We start from the raw sequence: 23,147 nt of genomic DNA, 5'->3' as shown, positions 1-23,147 counted from the left end.
CTTTGAAGTGCAAGCTACATACAAACAGAAAGCTGCAATAACAGTTACACTAGCTTACTTGCTAGCTAGCTAATGTTAGCTAAATAATACTGGCTGGCTAGCTAGCTAACGTTAGCTAAATAATACTGTCTGGAAAGCTAGCTAGCCAGCTACTGTAGCTGGTTAGCTGACTAGGCAGGTTGAGGTATAACATTATAAGTACATTAGCTAGCAACGTCAATCTTAAAACAGCTTAAATTATTTATTCCTATTTAACAATATGTACTTGTATAACGACAAATACATGGTAAATAAAATTCTCTTTCCAGTATTTTCGGTCCTCTGAAGCAGTAGGTAGTAGGCAGGTTGTCACAGTCAAAAACACCGACCTTGGAGAGCTATTCTGAGGTAATAATTTTGTGCGGACTGAGCATGCGTTTATGTGGTGAAATAGAACTAGAACTGCCTGCGTCCTCCTTCCTTCACGACTGCAACGGGGTAAAATAGAGCCAAACAACCAGCATAGCAACGGACGCTTTGGTTCATTAATCCGGTCAGAATGTTGCAAGTTGTAGCAACAGCCCTAGCAACAGAAGCTTGAACTCATCGATTCCCATTGTGACGTAGATGGGGACACTTTGGCATGACAGGTCCTCAGTTTCCCACGCCAGTGAGTTTGGGACAGACACCGTTGTAGGCTATTTGCGCAAGGCATAAGAAGCAATGCTTGACTTGGGCAGGAGCTCACCGGACCTGAGTACCGGCATCTCAAATGTTGTACTGCTTGAGCTCCTGGTCCTCCTATAAAATATTTCAGTCAAGCACTGATAAGAAGTAATCAGGTAAGCCTATTTCTTGATGTTTCCACTGGATCAGAGCATGACATTTTTGCATTTCACGCTGATTCAAAATCGTAAGGGAGAAAGATGGGAAGATTTTTCAAATACGTTGAACTCTATTGTCATTCTCAATGGTTGTAAAAACACACTTTTTTTGTTTGCCTGTTTTGAGGTGAAGAAAACATTTCTTTGAGAAGCTCCACAGCTTGTTAGTGGTGGGGCGTTAAGCCAATCAGAAATACTATCAGATCCCCAAATGGGCACGTTTAATATGCCTTCATTTGGGCGCAGGCCAGGTAGCCTATAGGCCTACTTATGTGCTTGCGCATCCCTACTCAACATTCACATGAGCACTCTAAACAAAAGACAATGACTAAATGGACGAAACTCATAAGAAATAAACCAAAATTGGTTTCTCACAAGTGTAGCATAGTTGGTGCGCTCTGCAAACAATTTGTCCACTTTGACAATGAGAATGGTAAGACTGGAATAATAATATTTTATGCATTAACAGAAATGACTGAAACAATCATTGTAGACTAAGAATTAATGGTAAATGTACTACTGGTGACGTCTACATTGGCCATGCAGCATTTACGGTGTACGGCCTCAGCAGAAGGCAGGGCATTCATACTCCTTGCGCTTCGCTGAGCAGTGCAGACCTGTTGTCAATGAAGTAAGTTTGTTTATACAACATGTACCACCCCCACCTACCGTCAACCAATTATGTCAATGCGGAGAAGCTATACAGTGCCCTCAGCATTGTTACAAAATTTGGGAGGCGCATGGAAATGCGGTACGGAACTTTTGGTAAAACATGTAAGGTGTTTGGCAGTAAGTCCAACCGGCCTCAGAACTGCAGACAGGTGGGGTTATGGTATGGGCAGGCATGAGCTTCGGACAATGAAAGCAATTGCATTTTATCTATTGCAATTTGAATGCACGAAGATACTGTGACAAGATCTTGAGGTCTGTTATCCTACCGATTCATCCGTTGCCATCACCTCATGTTTCAGCATGATAATCCACGGCCCCATGTCACAAGGAACTGTACACAATTCCTGGAAGCTCAAAATGTCCCAGTTTTGCACATTCACCAGCCATGTCACACATTGAGCACGTTTGGGATGCTCTGGAACAGTGTGTTCCAGTTCCCGCCAATATCCTGCATCTTCGCACAGCCATTGAAGAGGAATGGGACAATATTCCACAGGCCACAATCAATAGCCTGATCAACTCTATGTGAAGGATATGTCGTACTGCATGAGGCAAATGGTGGTCACACAGATACCTGTCTGTGGTAGCTGCTAGTGTAGGTTATTCATTCATCTCAGTCGAGAGGTGATTAGACATTAGCTAACATTACTGTACATTTCAGTTACAATACTCAGCACTGCGAATAAACACTCCTTTTTTTCTGACAAGTTAAACAGCAGTTACCTTGCCAGCTAAATCAGTCAACTAAAGAGTAGACAGTTTCTGATCTGCTTTATTTTACAACTTGATGAAGGAGCTCAATACATAATATAATAATATAATATATGCCATTTAGCTGACGCTTTTATCCAAAGCGACTTACAGTCATGTGTGCATACATTCTACGTATGGGTGGTCCATACAGTGCATTCGGAAAGTATTCGGACAACCTTGACCTTTTCCACATTTTGTTACGATACAGCCTTATTTTACATTTGATTTAAATAAAAATCTACACACAATAAAAAACAGGTTTAGACATTTTTTGCAAATTTATAAAAAATAAACAGATACTTTCTTGCCACTGTATGTGAACCCTTTGGAAATGCCTGGATTTCTGCATAAATTGGGTCTTTAGGTCTTCTGAGATCTCTTTTGTTCGGGCATGGTTCACATCAGGCAATGCTTCTTGTGAATAGCAAACTCAAACTTGTGAGTGTTTATTTATTGGGCAAAGCAGCCCTAACCAATATCTCCAATCTTGTCTCAATGATTGTACTCTAGGTTAGCTGACTCCTGAATCCAAGAAGTCATTAGCCTAGGGGTTCACATACTTTTCCCAGCCTACACTGTGAATGTTTAAATTATGTATTCAATATAGACAAGACATAAACAATCATTTGTGTGTTATTAGTTTAAGCAGACTGTTTGTCTATTGTTGTGACTTAGATGAAGATAGATCAAATTTGATGACCATTTTATGCAGAAATCCAGGTAATTCAAAAAGGTTCACATACTTTTTCTTGCCACTGTACCTTATTAACATAAGTATTCAGACCCTTTTGCTATGAGACAAAATTGAGCTCCGGTGCATCCTGTTTCCATTGATCATCCTTGATGTTTTTACAACTTGATTGGAGTCCACCTGTGGTACATTCAATTGATTGGACATGATCTGGAAAGGCGCACACCTGTCCTATATAAGGTTCCACAGTTGACAGTGCATGTCAGAGCAAAAGCCAAGCCATGAGGTCGAAGGAATTGTCCGTGGAGCTCAGAGACAGGATTATTTTGAGGCACAGATATGGGGAAGGGTACCAAAAAATGTCTGCAGCATTGAAGTTCCCCAAGAACACAGTTGCCTCCATCATTCTTAAATGGAAGAAGTTTGGAACCACCAAGACTCTTCCTAGAGCTGGCTACTCGGTCATACAAGGTTCGTCACAAACATTATTTACCACAGCCTCAAATGTCATAAACCCTGCCTGTTTGTACAATTTTGCCTTTTAAAATCTGATTTTAAACTTAACCACACGGTTAACATTATGCTTAACCCGCCTAAACATAAATTAAGACCAAAAGCACATTTTTCTTTTCATACATTTTTACAATATAGACAATTTTGACGTTGTGGTAACTAGTCCAAATCCTTAATTTGGCTTCAATGCGCTGATGAGTCTTTACATAGGAATGAATGGTATCACCTGACCGATGGCTTTTTCCATTCATATATACAGTCATTGGTTTCAATGCTTACATTTTCTTGGAAATGCTTTATCCTAGTAGTAGATACATGGGCAAGGTGGGCCTACCATTTTTTTCTTTCTTAATCTCGTTTGTCCTCTGTGACCACCTAGCCAATTCTTTAATTTTCCAGTAGTTTCTTTTTATTCTCTCTAACAAGCAGCAGTTTAGCTATAGTATTATGCTCATCACATCAGGAAGTATGAACCGGTGTAGCACATAGTACTTATTTTAATCAGACGCACGAAAAAGACAATGTTTCAATCAAAGTTGGATCCTCGTCAGATTTCGGTCCGAGTTGTATCTTCGCCAGGACGAAATGTTGTCGTCTTTGTGCGTCTGATTAAATCACCATACCAGAGTTGCAGATATTACTTTTTTTATTTAAAATGTTCATCTATCCTGCACCTGATAAGTTGGATGTGAATATTTTTCATTTTTCCACCGTTATTCGCTCAGCACTAAGATGTATACAATAGACAAGATTGATCATGTTGGCCTAAATTCTCACTAAGAAGCATTCTGCCGAATTGCATGTTTTTTAGGGAGGCAGACTGAGTTCTTGAGAAGACGAGGAAGGATCACATCAGAGAGAGCTGTTTAATTAATACATTATACCTCTCTTTGTTGGCACATGCTGTCGGCTGGCTGGCTCGTGAATGGGCGCCTACCAGCTGTTACTCTCTCAATGGGGGTCATTCAGGCTCATTGTTTCCTATTGACCCATGGGCTTGCATTTCTCCACATGAGCCCAGACACATTAAGGATCGTAAGGAGATGGAGAATAGGAACAGCCCATGGACACCACTGGCTCCATGCACAGCCTTTTCTTTCCATGCAGTTGCGGGGGGTTAACCAACAGTTGTTTTGTATTGCCTTCAGGCACAATTTAAATAATCAATCTGTTGCTTTCTCCACCAACAATCTATTTTGCCTGTCCTTAAACTTTTTTTCCATTAGTGCCGGCCTGTCGGCTAATCAGCCGGTTACAGACTCAGTTTCAGCTGGCTATTTTTTCCACTTCGTCTTAACTAGGCTACTTTTCAATTTGCTAGTCCGTCGAGCCCTCTCCCACTAGAATGAACAATGTGCATATTTTAGTGATCTATTGATAGTATAGGTGCCTGTCACTCACAAAGCAATTGATGACAGGGATTTTTAGTCTGCTGTCAGTCCCACTTTCTGGTGTGCACAGTGGTTGGTTGCTGTCAAATTTCGTTACACAGAGGAGGGAGATAGCATGATGCTTGTGAATTTGCACGTCCCATGTAATATACAGTGCCTTGCGAAAGTATTCTGCCCCCTTGAACTTTGCGACCTTTTACCACATTTCAGGCTTCAAACATAAAGATATAAAACTGTATAATTTTGTGAAGAATCAACAACAAGTGGGACACAATCATGAAGTGGAACGACATTTATTGGATATTTAAAACTTTTTTAACAAATCAAAAACTGAAAAATTGGGCATGCAAAATTATTCAGCCCCTTTACATTCAGTGCAGCAAACTCTCCCCAGAAGTTCAGTGAGGATCTCTGAATGATCCAATGTTGACCTAAATGACTAATGATGATAAATACAATCCACCTGTGTGTAATCAAGTCTCCGTATAAATTCAGCTGCACTGTGATAGTCTCAGAGGTCCGTTAAAAGCGCAGAGAGCATCTGTATAGAGAGCATCATGAAGAACAAGGAACACACCAGGCAGGTCCGAGATACTGTTGTGAAGAAATTTAAAGCCGGATTTGGATACAAAAAGATTTCCCAAGCTTTAAACATCCCAAGGAGCACTGTGCAATAGATAATATTGAAATGGAAGGAGTATCAGACCACTGCAAATCTACCAAGAACTGGCCGTCCTTCTAAACTTTCAGCTCATACAAGGAGAAGACTGATCAGAGATGCAGCCAAGAGGCCCATGATCACTCTGGATGAACTGCAGAGATCTACAGCTGAGGTGGGAGACACTGTCCATAGGACAACAATCAGTCGTATATTGCACAAATCTGGCCTTTATGGAAGAGTGGCAAGAAGAAAGCAATTTCTTAAAGATATCGATAAAAAGTGTCGTTTAAAGTTTGCCACAAGCCACCTGGGAGACACACTAAACATGTGGAAGAAGGTGCTCTGGTCAGATGAAACCAAAATTGAGCTTTTTGGCAACAATGCAAAACGTTATGTTTGGCGTAAAAGCAACACCCTGAACACACCATCCCCACTGTCAAACATGGTGGTGGCAGCATCATGGTTTGGGCCTGCTTTTCTTCAGCAGGGAAAGGGAAGATGGTTAAAATTGATGGGAAGATGGATGGAGCCAAATACAGGACCATTCTGGAAGAAAACCCGATGGAGTCTGCAAAAGACCTGAGACTGGGACGGAGATTTGTCTTCCAACAAGACAATGATCCAAAACATAAAGCAAAATCTACAATGGAATGGTTCAAAAATAAACATATCCAGGTGTTAGAATGGCCAAGTCAAAGTCCAGACCTGAATCCAATCGAGAATCTGTGGAAAGAACTGAAAACTGCTGTTCACAAATGCTCTCCATCCAACCTCACTGAGCTCGAGCTGTTTTGCAAGGAGGAATGGGAAAAAATTTCAGTCTTTCGATGTGCAAAACTGATAGAGACACCCCAAGCGACTTACAGCTGTAATCGCAGCAAAAGGTGGGGCGACAAAGTATTAACTTAAGGGGGCTGAATAATTTTGCACGCCCAATTTTTCAGTTTTTGATTTGTTAAAATAGTTTGAAATATCCAATAAATGTCGTTCCACTTCATGATTGTGTCCCAGTTGTTGTTGATTCTTCACAAAAAAATACAGTTTTATATCTTTGTTTGAAGCCTGAAATGTGGCAAAAGGTCGCAAAGTTCAAGGGGGCCGAATACTTTCGCAAGGCACTGTAGGTGGTAACAATGAGTCAAAATCCACTTAGCCTAATTATTGTTTTCTGGAAGATTTTTCTTTCGCGTGTTTCACATAGCCAACCACATAGTCGTGGCGCATAGGCTATTTACTGTGTTTTGATTGACAACCGAACAGCAAGTGTTGACTAGTTTATAAAAGGTGTTGAACTGATGGAATAAAGTCGATCTTCTACATCCTTTTGCCATTCTAAAATAATGCAACGTGGTTATATGTCCATGGTATTGCATTGGTACCAATGGTTTCCTTTCCTAGGATGTCGGGGCTTGGCAGACAGTGACACTAAAGTATGTGTCAGTCAGTGTAGCCTACCATTTCAGATGAAACGTGTTGGCCATCCTGATCAGCTTACCGGGCGTTTCTATTTGCTTAAATCACTGAACACAATAGGTTCTTATTAGAGACAGGCTTCTATCTCCCTGACCGCACATCACTGAGGTGAGAGCCTTTAATTTGCCTCACTAATTTGCATAGGCTACTGGTAGGCCTAGGCTTTTTGTCGATTTGCTGCAGATACATTATGAAAACATTTTATGAAGATGGTGAATCATCATAGGTAGTGGAGAGCCTCATTCTGGTCCAAATATCAGAATCGGGGCATTAAAACGGAATTCAACAATACAAAATGTTTTATTGATGTTAGTAGAGAATCAACTAACTGTATTGAAATTCGCCCAAGTTTATCATAAGACATGAACAGAATATATTATTGATTTGTATTTCTTTAACTTTCTGAAGAGGCAACAACTATGCCCAACTTTGTATAGCCGTTAGTGATGCTAATGTAAACAGTTTCATTTAGTTTACAATTAACGTCTTCATATCGCAATCATGTGGTTAATCAAAATTCTATCAATGAAATAAAAGACACAAACCAAAAAAGTAACTTATGTTGCCATAGCCAACTACATTAAAAATAACCTACATAAAGCCAACAAATAAAAACATTGCAGCCTGCAGGTAGAAAATGTACCTGATTTTAAATATCATATAAATCACATTGGCTACCCATGGCCTGTCTGCAACGAACTTGAAACATTGTATCAACTATTAACTTGGATCCAGCCCAAAGCTTGTGCTGGTGAACTTGCAACATTGTATGAGATCTGCACCAGTGAGATCGGGACAGACACAACTATAGGCTATTTGCGGAAGGGATAAGAAGAGGCAGTGCTTGACTTGGGCAGGAGCTCACCAGAGCTGAGTACCAGCACTTCAAATGTTCTTCTGCGCTCTAAACAAAAGACAATGACGAAGTTGACAACTCATAAATGGAATGAAATTAATCAAAACTTGTTTCTCACAAGTGTAGCATAGGTTGTGCACTTTGCGAACAGTGTGTCCACTCCAATGAGAACGGGAATGCTGGAATAATATTGAATGCAATAAAATAAACTTTGGTTACAGTCATTTATTTCACATTTATTTAACCAGGTAGGCTAGTTGAGAACAGATATGTAGTGAGGGCCAGCCAAAGAGAGCATACAGGTCACAGTGGTGGCGAGTATATGGGGCTTTGGTGACAAAACGGATGGCACTGTGATAGACTACATCCAGTTTGCCAGTTTGCTGAGTAGAGTGTTGGTGGCTATTTTTTTTAAACGACATCGCCGAAGTCTAGGATCAATAGGATAGGCAGTTTCATGAGGGTATGTTTGGCGGCAAGAGTGAAGGATGCTTTGTTGCAAAATAGGAAGCCAATTCTATATTTAATTTTGGATTGGAGATGCTTAATGTGAGTCGAAGGAGAGTTTACAGTCTAATCAGACACCTAGGTATTTGTAGTTGTCCACACATTCTAAATCAGAACCATCCAGAGTAGTGATGCTGGATGGACGGTCAGGTGTGATCAGTTGAATAACATGCATTTAGTTTTACTTGCATTCAAGAGCAGTTGTAGGCTACGGAAGGCAAGTTGTATGGCATTGAAGCCCGTCTGGAGGTTAGTTAACACAGTGTCCAAAGAAGGGCCAGAAGTATACAGAATGGTGTCGTCTGCGTAGACGTGGTAACAAGTAACAAACATTGTAGAGAGAAGTGCATTGTGCATCTGGATGCTTGGTCATTCTGACATCTGTATTGGCCATACAGCATTTACGGTGATATGGCCTCAGCAGAAGTCAGAGCATTCATTTGCCTAGTTAAATAAAGTGTTTGCGTTTCTCGTGGGCAGTGCAGAGCTGTTGTCAAGAACTGAGATTGTGTTCATACAGGATGTACCGCCCCCGCCTACCGTCAACCAATCATGTCAATGCGGAGCTATACAGAACCCTGCGGTACAGAGCTCAATTTTGCCTCTGCATGTCTCTGGAGGCTCTGCAATTGCGTCCCTCTAACATTTAATAATATGCATGTCAATCTCTCCTGGCTCAAAGCTTTCTGTTTGAACTACTACCTCAAAGTGGAGGAGAGATTAACTTCATCAATACTTGTATTTCTGAGACATTGACATGTTGAATACACCGAGCTGTCTGTTTGAACTATTGGCGCACAGCTCAGACACCCATGCATATCTCACAAGACATGCCACAAGAGGTCTCTTCAGTCCCCAAGTCCAGAACAGACTATGGGAGGAGGTGCACAGTACTACTATTCCACATCAAGTAACCGATGCAAGCAGTAAAATTATAGCTAAAAAAACGATTCAAATACACCTTATGGAACAGCAGGGACTGTGAAGCAACACAAACAGGCACTTAAACACACATGATAACATACACACTGTATACATGGATTTTGTACTGTAGATATGTGGTAGTGGTGGAGAAGGGGCCTGAGGGCACACAGCGTGTTGTGAAATCAGTGAATGTATTGTAATGTTTTAAAATGGTATAAACTGCCTTAATTTTGCTGGACCCCAGGAAGAGTAGCTGCTGCCTTGGCATGAAAATGTTCAAATGTTACCTAACATAGCTATCATTGCTAACGTTAGCAGTACTAGCTAGCCACCTAGCTATGTTCAACATTTAACATTGTTAGCTAGACACAAACAGAACAATGCATAGAAGGATCTGCATAAAAAGGCAACCAAGCAAGGTCTATTGGCTAACTAACACCCTTTGGTCTTTTTTAACTAACGTTAGCTGGCTAGCAAGCTAATGTTAACAACAGTCACTGCCCAGAGACTGTTTCAACAAACAAAGCTAGTTAGTAGTGATGTTACGTTTGATAACAGATCTCTGAGTCATGCATTAAAGTCTTTAACCATCTTACTTCTAAGCCGTGGGCCTTCTTCTTCGTGTGTCATATTGCTACCTGTCACAGGTCGAAGTGCGAATTGCACATTTTGGTCACCCCAAAAAAACAGAATAGGGAATGGGGAACAACTTATTGAATTGCACCACCATCTAACCCATCACTCCATCCCACTACTTGGCCCTTAACGATCCTACACCAAGCCGTCGGCCTGGGAGGAATGAATGAACCTCTTCTCTCAACTTCCTGTAGATCTTCTGCACTAAAATCTCAAACACAAATATTTCTACAACATCTAGCTTCTGTGATTTCCGCTCCACGTGTGCAGTTGATCACCATGGTTATAAATGCAAGAAATCCAACCTTACTAAAACTCATCCTTTCTGGCTCCCTCTTCAGGTCTACTCACTCTGGGCCTCTCAGTCGACTCACTCACCCTTGGTTATCCTCTACTCTCTTTACTGTCTCAGCATAGGAAACTTTCTGTCCCACTTGAACTATGGCAAACTCAACATGTCTCTCGCTCTCACAGGGCACTTCAGATCCCCAGCTGCATGGGAACCCTCACAGTTGACACAGTGCTTTCTCTATTTCAACTGTACACTCAACTGTACACTCCCTCTGACTATGCCCTCTTGCACATTTCTCACATGGGATCTCCCCCACTGCCGTGACATGTATGCTCAGTCTAGCCATTGCCACCGGGACAAGGTCTCACCAAACGGCGAGCATCAGATGACGTGGATGCTACGCTACAGGACTGTTTTGCTAGCACAGACTGGAATATGTTCCGGGATTCATCCAATGGCATTGGAGTATACCACCACAGTCATCGGCTTCATTAATAAGTGCATCGACGACGTCGTCCCCACAGTGACCGTACGTGAACTCAGCAAAAAAAGAAACGTCCCCTTTTCAGGACCCTGTCTTTTAAAGATAATTCGCTAAAATCCAAATAACTTCACATCTTCATTGTAAAGGGTTTTAACCTCTTAAGTCGACCTGACACGCATGCGTCCCATCTAGCCATCTGGAAATGCAATTGCGCTACGCTAAATGCTAATAGCACTCGTTAAAACTCAAATTTTCATTAAAGCTACACTCGTTGTGAATCCAGCCAACAAGTCAGATTTTTAAAATGCTTTTCGGCGAAAGCATGAGAAGCTATTATCTGATAGCATGCAACACCACGAAATACCCGAAGGGGACGTAAACAAAATAATTAGCATAGCCGGCGCTACACAAAACGCAGAAATAAAATATAAAACATTCATTACCTTTGACGATCTTCTTTGTTGACGATCTTCTTTGTTGGCACTCCTAGATGTCCCATAAACATCACTATTGGGTCTTTTTTTTCAGATTAAATTGATCCATATATACCCTAAATGTCGATCAAGGAAAAAACAGCGTTTTAAAACGCAACGTCATTTTTTTAATTAAAAAAGTCGACGATAAACTTTCACAAAGCACTTCGAAATACTTTTGTAATCCAACTTTAGGTATTAGTAAACGTTAATAATCTATCAAATTGATCACGGGGCGATGTGTATTCAATAGCTCCACGTCTTGAAATCATGTTCAGAAATTTCTACTCCAAAACATAATAATATATGATATAATAATAATAATAATATATGCCATTTAGCTGACGCTTTTATCCAAAGCGACTTACAGTCATGTGTGCATACATTCTACGTATGGGTGGTCCCGGGAATCGAACCCACTACCCTGGCGTTACAAGCGCCATGCTCTACCAACTGAGCCACAGAAGGACCACAAAACATCCTGTCGGAGACCGGAAGGAATGGGCTCTCTCACTCGTTTGACCAAGAAACCAAGGCCAGGCAATTGACAAGACTGGCGACAACCTGTGGAAGCTGTAGGACTTGCAATCTCAGCCCCATGTAATTTGGTTTCCCATAAACAATACATGCAAGTGGCGCATTGATACTTTTTCCAGTTTTCAGTGATCAGTTTTTCTTGTGCTTTTCGATGAAACACAGGCTCTGTTATAGTTACAGCCGTGATTTAACCAGTTTTATAAACGTCTGAGTGTTTTCTATCCACACATACTAATCATATGCATATACTATATTCCTGGCATGAGTAGCAGGGCGCTGAAATGTTGCGTGATTTTTAACAGAATGTTCGAAAAATTAGAGGGTAGGAGGAAGAGGTTAACAAGCATGGCTACCACAGCATTCTGCAGCGATACGCAAATCCCATATTTTTTTGCGCTTAGTCCCACCGATCATTTGTTTTTCAGGACAATGACAGTAACCCAAAATGTACCTCTAGGCTGTGTAAGGGCTATTTGACCAAGGAGAGTAATGGAGTGCATCAGATGACCTGACCTCCACAATCACCCGACCTCAACCCAATTGAGATGGTTTGGGATGAGTTGGACCGCAGAATGAAGGAAAAGCAGCAAACAGGTGCTCAGCATATGTGGGAACTCCTTCAAGACTGTTGGAAAAGCATTCCTCATGAAGTTAGTTGAGAGACAGCTTTGCACGCTCTTGGAAATCAAGGCAAAGGGTGGCTACTTTGAAGAATCTCAAATATAAAATATATTTTGATTTGTTTAACACTTTGGTTATTGCATGATTTCATAGTTTTATCTTCACTATTATTATTTTACAATACAGTAAATATAAATAAACACCCTGGAATGAGTAGGTGTACAAATGTTTGACTGGTACTGTATTTACAAACAAATATATATGGGGAATTGGAAATTATGCTGACAATTACAATGATGGAGCTACATTCTATCTATATTAAAGCTGATCTACTGCCTAAACATAAAAAATATATTTAAAAAATCACCAACACCAACTCTAACAACTCCAACAAAACTAAAAATATGTATTAAAGTAGTGGCAGACCTTGGCTGTGACCCCACTCTGCAATTTGGGATATGCAAAAAAAAACAAAAACATTTTCAAATCACGCATATTAATGTACATGTGTGAAATAGGACAGAATAAGTATCCACCAATTTATTTATTTTAAATGTAGCCTGTTAATAGCTCCATATAGAGATAAAGAATGCCAACCTATGGGCACTGCATGACCCCAATGAATTAAAAACTACACCTTGTCTGGCCAACTGGCCCGGTCGTGCCAGTTAAGAAAAAAAGTTACCGTTGGATCCTGTCAGCCTACAAATAGGAAATAGGATTTTTTACCTGATGAGGCCATGAGATCAGGAAAAACTCCAGGCCAGAAAAGACACATACGAATTTAGCCACACCACTTTTGAATCTGTGGTGACGCCTTTCCTTTAAATATTATAACTAACAAATGTCTAGAGCATAGCTTAACTGTCTTACCCCATCATAACCCAAAATATAAGGTTGCATTACTCCATTGTTTACAACAGGAACATAAACCATGCATTAGGGCTGACCCCATTTAGTCGACTGGTCGGTTGTTTGGTCGACCGAGATTCTTTTTAGTCGAGCAGTGGCAAATAGATTTTTTTCCCTCATGGCACACGAGACACCTGTCTTTGCGCCGGTCTCAGTGGAATAATCCATTGAGAGCGCGCGGATGCCACGGTCTATGAAAAGTAGGGGTCAGCAGTACAAGGCACGGCTCTCTCCAGATTGTGCGCTCTCCCGCTAATATTCATTGTTTCATAACTTCATAGTGTGTGCATGGTTTGCTGTGTCTATCAATTCCCCATTTATTTATGTCACCAGGTGTAAGCCTACATTTTACTGTTAATTCCCATAATTTCTAATCTGCAATGTTTATTTGGTTACTGTAAATTCTATTAACACATTCAAAATATTATTATTAGTCGTTTAAAATCATTGTCGGCATGGACACATAGTTTGAAGAAATCACAACCTATGCTACACTTGTGAGAAACAAGTTTTTAAAAATTTCATTCCATTTCAGTTTTGTCAATTTATTCATCAACTTTTAGTTTGAAATGCCCCTGTCAATGTTGAGTAAGGACACACACCTGATTACAAATATAGAAGTAGGACTAATCTACCTGGCCTGCGCACAAATGTAGGCTTATAAAATGTGCCCATTTGGGGATGTCTGATTTTAGTATTTCTGATTATCTTAACTCACCACCGCTAAGGAGATGTGGAGCTTCTCAGTCATTTTTTTATTCACCTCAAACACCAAGTAAAATTAAGTCTGTTTTAGAATCAAAAATATTTGAAAAGTTGATAACCACTCGGCAAGAAAGGAAGGGAGAAATGTAATGTTCTTATCCAGCGGAAACGTCATAAAATACCATATTACTTCTTATCCCTTGCACAAATAGCCTACAGCTGTGTCTGTCCAAAGCTTACTGGTGTGGATAACTCTTGAGGGCCCAGAATATTTTATACAATGTTGCAAGTTTGCTAGTGAGTTTCGGGTTGACCCAGTTGACAGTTGATACAATGTTTCAAGTTTGACTATGCATGGCCTGTCTGCAACAATGTGTTTTATTTTTATCAGGATATTTTCTACATGCAGGCTGCAATGTTATTTGTTGGCTTTTATGTAGGCAATTTTTACATCGTTGGCAATGGCAATAAAAATTACTTTCGATGTATATAATTTTCTTTGAGATAAAATCATTGTCTGTGTTTAGCGATACAAAGACTATTATAAATAAATTCAATAAATCTGTTCCATGAAAATTTGCACGTGACAAATCACAACTGGCATGCAGATCGGTAGAAACGGTAAGATAAATTGGCGCTCCAAATGGAAAAGGATGGCAGATTCTGCGAAGGCCAGCAGCAGGAGGAGGAGGGTCAGGAACAGTTAAAAGGAAAAAAAAGAATAAAAAAATATTCTGGTTAGGCTGTCACTCGTGCTTGAGTCAGTTGTGTGTCTTATTTAATACAACCATGTGCTTAAAACATCAGACAAGTTCAGTACATACAGTGCATCCGGAAAGTATTCACATCCCTTCACTTTTTTCACATTTTGTAACGTTACAGCCTTATTCTAAAATTGATTCAATAGGTTTTTTTCCTCATCAATCTACACCCAATACCCCATAATGACAAAGCAAAATCAGGTTTTTAGAAAAGAAAATGCGAATGTATCACATGTGCCCTTTACTCAGCACTTTGTTGCTTACAGCATCAAGTCTTCTTGGTTATGACGCTACAAGCTTGGCCCACCTGTATTTGGGGAGTTTCTCCCCCACTCTTCTCCGGAGATCCTCTCAAGCTCTGTCAGGTTGGATGGGGAACGTCGCTGTACAGCTATTTTCAGGTCTCTCCAGAGATGTTCGATCGGGTTCAAGTCCGGGCTCTGGCTGGACACTCCTGCATTGTCTTGGCTGTGTGCTTAGGGTCATTGTCTTGTTGTAAGGTGACCCTTGGCGCCAGTCTGGGGTTCTCGGCGTTCTGGAGAAGGTTTTCATCAAGGATCTCTCTGTACTTTGCTCCGTTCATCTTTCCCTCGATCCTGACTAGTCCCTGCTGCTGAAAAACATCCCTGTGTGCTGCTGAAAATCATCCCACAGCAAGATCTGCTGAAACCATATGCTGCTACTTCATCTGATTTCCTCCAGATGTGACACTTGGCATTCAGGCCAAAGAGTTCAATCTTCGTTTCATCAAACCAGAGAATCTTGTTTCTCCTGATCTGGGAGTCTTTTGGCAAACTCCAAGCAGGCTGTCATGTGCCTTTTTAACTGAGCAGTGACATCCGTCTGGCCACTCTACCATAAAGGCCTCATTGGTGGATTGCTGCAGAGATGTTTGTCCTTCTGGAAGTTTATCCCATCTCCACAGAGGAATTCTGGAGCTCTGTCAGAGTGACCATTGGGTTCTTGGTCACCTCCCTAACCAAGGCCCTTCTCCCCCTGATTGCTCACTTTGGCCGGGCGGCCTGTTCTAGGAAGTCTTGGTGGTGCCAAACTCATTCCATTTAAGAATGATGAAGGCGACTGTGTTCTTGGGGACCTTCAATGCTGCTGACATTTTTTGGTACCCTTCCCCAGATCGGTACCTCAACACAATCCTGTCTCAGAGCTCTGCAGACAGTTCCTTCAACCTCATGGCTTGGCTTTTGCTCTGACATGCACTGCCATTTGTGGGACCTTATATAGACAGGTGTGTGCGTTTCCAAATCATGTCCAATGAATTGAATTTACCACAGGTGAACTCCCAAGTTGTAGAACAGGGGTGGACAAACTGAAATTCAACGGAGGGCCGCATTTTTCATAATCAATTTGCTGGGGCCTCCCGGGTTGCACAATGGTCTAAGGTACTGCATTGCAGTGCTTGAGGCGACACTACAGATCCAGGTTCAATCCCAGCCTGTGTCACAGCTGACTGTAACTGGGAGATGCATGAGGTGGCGCACAATTAGCCCAGTGACGTCCGGTTTAGGAAATGTTTTGGCAGGCTGAGATTTCCTTGTTCCATCGTGATCCAGCGACTTCTGTGGTGGGCCGGGCGCATGCACGCTGACATGGTTGCCAGGTGTGCTGTGTTTCCTCCGACACATGCAGCTGGCTTCCGCATTAAGCAAGCAATGTGTCAAGAAGCAGTGCGGCTTGGCTGGGTCATGTTTTCCGGGGACGTTCGTCTCTCTCAAGTCCAAACGGGAGTTGCAGCGATGGGACAAGACTGTAACTATCAATTTGGATTCCACGAAATTGGGGAGAAAAAAGGGGTTACATTTTTATGTCTCGCGGGCCAGATTGGAGTGCCCGGCGGGCTTGATACGGCCCACGGGCTGTACTTTGCCCCCCTTGTTGTAGAAACATCTCAAGGATGGTCAATGGAAACAGGATGCACCTGAGCTCAATTTTGAGTCTCATAGCAAAGGGTCTGAATACTTATGTAAATAATGTTTTTGTAAATACATGTGCAAAAAAAATCTACAAACCTGTTTTCACTTTGTCATTATGGGGTATTGTTTGTAGATTGGAGTTGCTCATTGGTTTTTGGAAATAGTGGGGTGCCTGGCTGGCTACTTTACTTTTTCTATACAGCCCCGAAATCCTTATTTATTGGCGGTAAGACTGACCTGTGAACGTTGGTGTTTTCCGTATCAGAATGTACAGTTGTGGCCAAAAGTTTTGAGAATGACATTCATTTTCACAAAGTCTGCTGCCTCAGTTTGTATGATGGTAATTTGCATATACTCCAGAATGTTTTGAAGAGTGATCAGATGAATTGCAATTAATTGCAAAGTCCCTCTTTGTCATGCAAATTAACTAAATCCCCCAAAACATTTCCACTGCATTTCAGCCCTGCCACAAAAGGACCAGCTGACATCATGTCAGTGATTCTCTCGTTAACACAGGTGTCAGTGTTGATGAGGACAAGGCTGGAGATCACTCTGTCATGCTGATGAAATAAAAGACAAGAAGCTTCAAAAGGAGGGTGGTGCATGGAATCATTGTTCTTCCTCTGTCAACCTGCAAGGGAACACGTGCCGTCATCATTACTTTGCACAAAAAGGGCTTCACAGGCAAGGATGTTGCTGCCAGTAAGATTTCACCTAAATCAACCATTTATTTGATCATCAAGAACTTCAAGCAGAGCGTTTTCCATTGTTGTAAAGAAGGCTTCAGGGCGCCCAAGAAAGTCCAGCAAGTGCCAGGACCATCTCCAAAAGTTGATTCAGCTCTGGGATCGGGGCACCACCAGTACAGAGCTTGCTCAGGAATGGCAGCAGGCAGGTGTGAGTGCGTCTGCAGGCAGGTGTGAGTGCGTCTGCAGGCAGGTGTGAGTGCGTCTGCAGGCAGGTGTGAGTGCGTCTGCAGGCAGGTGTGAGTGCGTCTGCAGGCAGGTGTGAGTGCGTCTGCAGGCAGGTGTGAGTGCGTCTGCAGGCAGGTGTGAGTGCGTCTGCAGGCACAGTGAAGTGGAGACTTTTGGAGGATGGCCTGGTGTCAAGAATGGCAGCGAAGCCACTTCTCTCCAGGAAAAACATCAGGGACAGACTGATATTCTGCAAACGGTACAGCGATTGGACTGCTGAGGACTGAAGTAAAATAATTTTCTCTGAATCCCCTTTCCGATTGTTTGGGGCATCCGGAGAAAAGCTTGTCTGACGAAGACAAGGTGGGCGCTACCATCAGTCCTGTGTCATGCCTGAGACCATTCATGTGTGGGGTTGCACACAGCCATGAATAAAGAATGGTACCAATACATCCTCCGAGAGCAACTTCTCCCAACCATCCAGGAACAGTTTGGTGACGAACAATGCCTTTTCCAGCATGATGGAGCACCTTGCCATAAGGCAAAAGTGATAACTAAGTGGCTCTGGGAACAAAACATTGATATTTTGGGTCCATTGCCAGGAAACTCCCCAGACCTTAATCCCATTGAGAACTTGTGGTCAATCCTCAAGCGCCGGGTGTACAAACAAAAACCCACAAATTCTGACAAACTCCAAGCATGGATTATGCAAGAATGGACTGCCATCAGTCAGCATGTGGCCCAGAAGTTAATTGACAGCATGCCAGGGCGGATTGCAGAGGTCTTGAAAAAGAAGGGTCAACACTGCAAATATTGACACTGCATCAACTTCATGTAATTGTCAATAAAAGCCTTTGACACTTATGAAATGTTTGTTATTATACTTCAGTATTCCATAGTAATATCTGACAAAAATATCTAAAGACACTGAAGCAGCAGTCTCTTTGGAAATTAATATTTGTATCATTCTCAAAACTTTTGGCCACGACTGTACTTTTTGCCTTTTTAGTTTCACTACATTTATTAACTGCTTAATTAGGATTTGTACCACTGCCTTATAAGGCATCCGCATGCTTTCCAAACAACAGTTCAGAAGAGTTTGTGCATATATTTGGATATTTTGTGACATTTTGTTCATTCTTTACTTCGGTGAGTTTTTCCGGGTGTTTGGGCAAACATTTTTTTTCTAGAGGCAAACCGAATTTCAGAGCCGAAGTCTATGCCCCTTCGTCAGTGATTGGTCAACTCTAGGGATTCTTCAATAAAGTCTTTGTTGTAATCCAATGCGAGACGACTCGTTTTCATGCACATTTTTTCATTGACAAATACTGCACCAAACAGATTTGACATCTTCGATGTAAAATTGCACAACTCTGCAAAAATGTAAAAAATAATGACATTTCTTGAGTTACTTTAGATGAATTCTGACTATTTTTGAGGAAGTGTAAACTAGTCATGGCATCTCAAAATGGACAAACAGTATTGCCGTTTTCTTCGCTTGAAAAACGAGAAGGTCTTTTAAGGGAGTATGCGTGCACACTCGTTACGCTAAGCTACAGCCGAACTGAAGCATGCTGATGACTTTACTTTGTCTTTGTCCCTGTATCAACAACTGACATCCATTTTCTCTCTCTCACAGATTGGGAGCATGCCATACGGATTGGAGTCCTGGACTGTGCTCAAGAGAATAACTTTGACATCTGCAAGGAGTTTGGCATTCACTTCTACCCCACCTTCAGAGTATGTGCCAGACAATATTTGAATCATGTAGGCTCCTAATATGCCACTATTGTTTTACAGTTCTGCCGCTTGTTCTTTTCTCCCTCAGTACTTTAAAGCACGTGGCCCCACATTTGATGTTGGAAAAACATACAGAGGTAAGATTTTGGTACTTGTAGGTGCATTTCGGGATTGTTTTTGGAACAAAATAAGTAGTTTTGATTTGGATGAACTTAAATGTTCACGATATTGTTTGTCTGACGAGGTTATGCAGTTTGTAAATGTTGTGCCATACTGCCAAATGTAGACAGACCCGTACCACCGCTGCATTCTAGATTAATATATCCATCTCAAGACAGTTGTTTTCATATTCGACATTCTCCTGAAGTTGTTTCCATAAAGACGTACTGTTAGGGCTGGGATTTATGCCCTAGGAGTTACCCTCTGCAGGTACCAGGCTGCTCAGGCTTACCCTCCGGGACTTACAATAAAGCTGGGAACAGTCGGAATACAACGGGACTGCTGAATAAGTTCAGGCTTTCTCGGTCCGTATGCTACAAATCTTCCCAAGATTTGTGAATTAGTGGTAACAGGTGTAGGATCTGTGCCAATCCTGTTTTTGGTACCGGCTCTTGTTTCACTGATTCGGAATCTCTAGGTCGACTGTAAATTGCGGTGAACCCTGCTTGCAGCGCCAACTGTTAGGTTCTAAAATAAACAGAGTAAAACATTTTTACGGGCGCTTAGTAAAGCTCAAACCAAGTTTATTCACCCACTGGGTCATACAGTTGCACAAGACAAAGAACATATTCACATAAGTTCTGGTATGTAACCCTTTCTCCTATGCTGAGTCTCCTCCTACACATCTCTGTTGCTTGACAGAACCTTAGTGATATCTGTTCTTCCTCACGTCATCTGACCTGACCTCTGCCCAAATTCCTTACTCCTCCCTAAAAGATCCCTGATGTCTAACAATAACATATTCTGACAGAATGTAAATGTTTTACATTACCCTCTCTCCCTCAGTGTCATGAATGAGAATATTTCATAGTTTAAAGTTAGTAAGTCAGAACCCAGCAGCGCAAACCAGATGGGATGGCGTATCTCTGCAGAATGCTGTGGTAGTCATGCTGGTTAAGTGTACCTTGAATTCTAAATAAATCACAGACAGTGTCACCAGCAAAGCACCATCACACCTCCTCCATGCTTCACAGTGGGAACCACACATGCAGAGATCATCCATTCACCTACTCTGCATCTCATAAAGACATGGTGGTTGGAACCAAAAATCTCGAATTTGGACTCATTAGACCAAATTAAAGATTTCCACCGGTCTAATGTCCATTGCTCGTGTTTCTTGGCCCAAGCAAGTCTCTTATTCTTATTGGTCCTTTAGTAGTGGTTTCTTTGCAGCAATTCGACCATGAAGGCCTGATTCACGTAGAACAATTGATGTTGATATGTGTCTGTTACTTGAACTCTGAGGCATTTATGTGGCCTGCAATTTCAGAGGCTGGTAACTCTAATGAACTTATCCTCTACAGCAGAGTTAACTCTGGGTCTTCATTTTCCTGTGGCGGTCCTCATGTGAGCCAGTTTTGTCATAGCGCTTGATGGTTTTTGCGACTGCACTTGAAGAAACTTTCAAAGTTCTTGAAATTTTCCGGATTGACTGACCTTCATGTCTTAAAGTAATGATGGATTGTCATTTAATATAGACTTGGTCTTTTACCAAATAGGGCTATCTTCTATATACCACCTTGTCACACCACAACTGATTGACTCAAAAGCATTAAGAAGGAAAGAAATTCCACAAATTAGCTTTTAAGAAGGCACACTTGTTAATTGAGTTGCATTCCAGGTGACTACCTCATGAATCCTGGCTGAGAGAATGCCGAGAGTGTGCAAAGCTGTCATCAAGGCAAAGGGTGGCTACTGTGAAGAATCTCAAATATAATTCTGGGGGGAATTGTTAAACCCTTTTACTACTTGATTCCTTATGTTTTATTTCAAGTGGTTGATGTCTTCACTGTCACTCTACATTGTAGAAAATAGTAAAAATAAAGAAAAACCCTTGAATGCGTAGGTGTGTCCAAACCTTTGACTGGTACTGTACATAAAGAAACATATGCACACTTTTGTGACTCTCATAAAGGCAGTGTGTCTTTCGCACAGTACTTCTCATTTCCCACTCTGGGATAATGTGATGGGCTTTCACTGTTAAAAGTAGCTCTCTGTAGCCCTGGAGGGTCCATCCATCTGTAGTAAGTTGCCAATTAATTGACAACTTCAGCTTTAGCTTGCTTATATAAACAGGGTGCTACTTGTTTGCTGAAATGGGTGCAAGAGGGTGATGTTTGTAACGTGGCTCGAGCACTTTTCTTCTCCACCGAGAATCGGCGCATATACGCGGCTATAAACATACTTATCGGTCTTATTTGGCCCGGTCAAAGTCTGCTGCAAAGGGCTGCTTGAATACAGAGGGGAGACAAAGTTTTTTGGTAGGAATACTGGGGTGATCTTGGTATAAATGTGTCAACATGTTTTAGATGTTGTCGGCTGCATAGGCTATTCTCTCTCTGTTTGTCACTGTTGTAATCCACTGGGAAGCCAAAATTTTCCCAAACTGGAGATTTCGACAATGGAGAATCCTCCTGGTTTATTGACCTCGCCATCGTACAGAAATAGTTCCTTGCTGCGCCTCAGAAAATGTGCCAATTAAGGTATACATTTTTATTACAACTTGTGCGTAGGCTCTAGTTTTACGGAATAGCCTGAAATGTTTTTTAAAGCTGATATTTACTCAAGAAGCCAAGAGGCCTCGGTTTTATTTTATATCATTTTAAAAATGTATTACTTCAGGTTTAGTGTGGACCGAACCTGGGTCCCCGTACCGAACGGTTCGGTACAAGTACGTGTACCATTTTAATAATAATAATAATTATTATTTTTATTTTTGGGTGAAATGAATAGCTGACTGAGGACAGGAAGGCCAGGCATTCGTGCGGTTGATTCCGTTTCGGCCGTAACATGGTCTCTTAACATCTTAACATGAAACTTTTGTACTCCTTGCTGAAACAAGCAAAATAGTGTTTCTGTTGCCTAGGCAATGCCCACCACAATGCAGCAGCAGCACACATGGAAGTAGAATCAATAGAATAGGCCTGGAACCTCTAACCCTGGCAATTTGACTGGAAAACTCAGGTTCTGACTAGAGGGACTACAGCTACAACCGGAAGTGACGTAGCAGAATTTACAGGAGAATTTACACAGCAAGTTATGAGACTTGGGTTAAGAAAAGGGTTAGGGTTAGCTAAAATGCTCTCCTAACCTGCTACGATAAGTAACTTTCGGTCGTAGCTGTACTCTCTCTAGTCACAACCCTAAACTCATGGGTACACTTGGAATGGCTGCCCGGGAATTTTGATGCAATCATTTTCAAGGTAATATAGCATATTCATTCAAATGTTGTTAACTGATGTGGCTCATGCAATAGAATGTGTTTTTTTGTAATGTCGGATTCCATTATGCCATCATTGTTTGAATGGCATCATCAGAGGCAGAGGAGAGTAGAAAATGTGCAGCTTAATTTTTTGGTGTGTGTGTTTATAATATATATAATAAAGTTTTCCCCACAAAAAGGCTTTATTACAGACACAAATACTCCTCAGCATAATTTTTTGTGTGCATATGGAACATTTCTGAGATCTTAAATTTAATCTCATTAAACATAGGAGCAACACTTTACATGTTGGATTCATCTGAACAGAACCGTCAATGTTCTGGAATGAGCAGGTAGGTGTTCGTAATGTTTTGTACAATATCGTGCAACTATAATTAAACGCTGAGTCTCAAATA

General features: G+C 41.4%; 1 protein-coding gene across 1 annotated transcript in view; it reads left to right on the top strand.

Moving 5' to 3' along the window:
- The window catches only part of qsox2 (quiescin Q6 sulfhydryl oxidase 2), a 55,730-nt gene that overhangs the window by 9,297 nt on the left and 23,286 nt on the right, over positions 1 to 23,147 (top strand). The window contains exons 2-3 of the mRNA XM_035786353.2: positions 19,210 to 19,310; positions 19,399 to 19,447. Coding sequence (XP_035642246.1) covers positions 19,210 to 19,310; positions 19,399 to 19,447 — 150 coding nt within the window. The remainder of the gene's footprint in view (positions 1 to 19,209; positions 19,311 to 19,398; positions 19,448 to 23,147) is intronic.

This window comes from Oncorhynchus keta, chromosome 14 (assembly GCF_023373465.1).
Source record: "Oncorhynchus keta strain PuntledgeMale-10-30-2019 chromosome 14, Oket_V2, whole genome shotgun sequence".
Lineage (NCBI taxonomy): Eukaryota > Metazoa > Chordata > Actinopteri > Salmoniformes > Salmonidae > Oncorhynchus > Oncorhynchus keta.
This window is presented reverse-complemented; position numbering and strand designations above follow the sequence as displayed.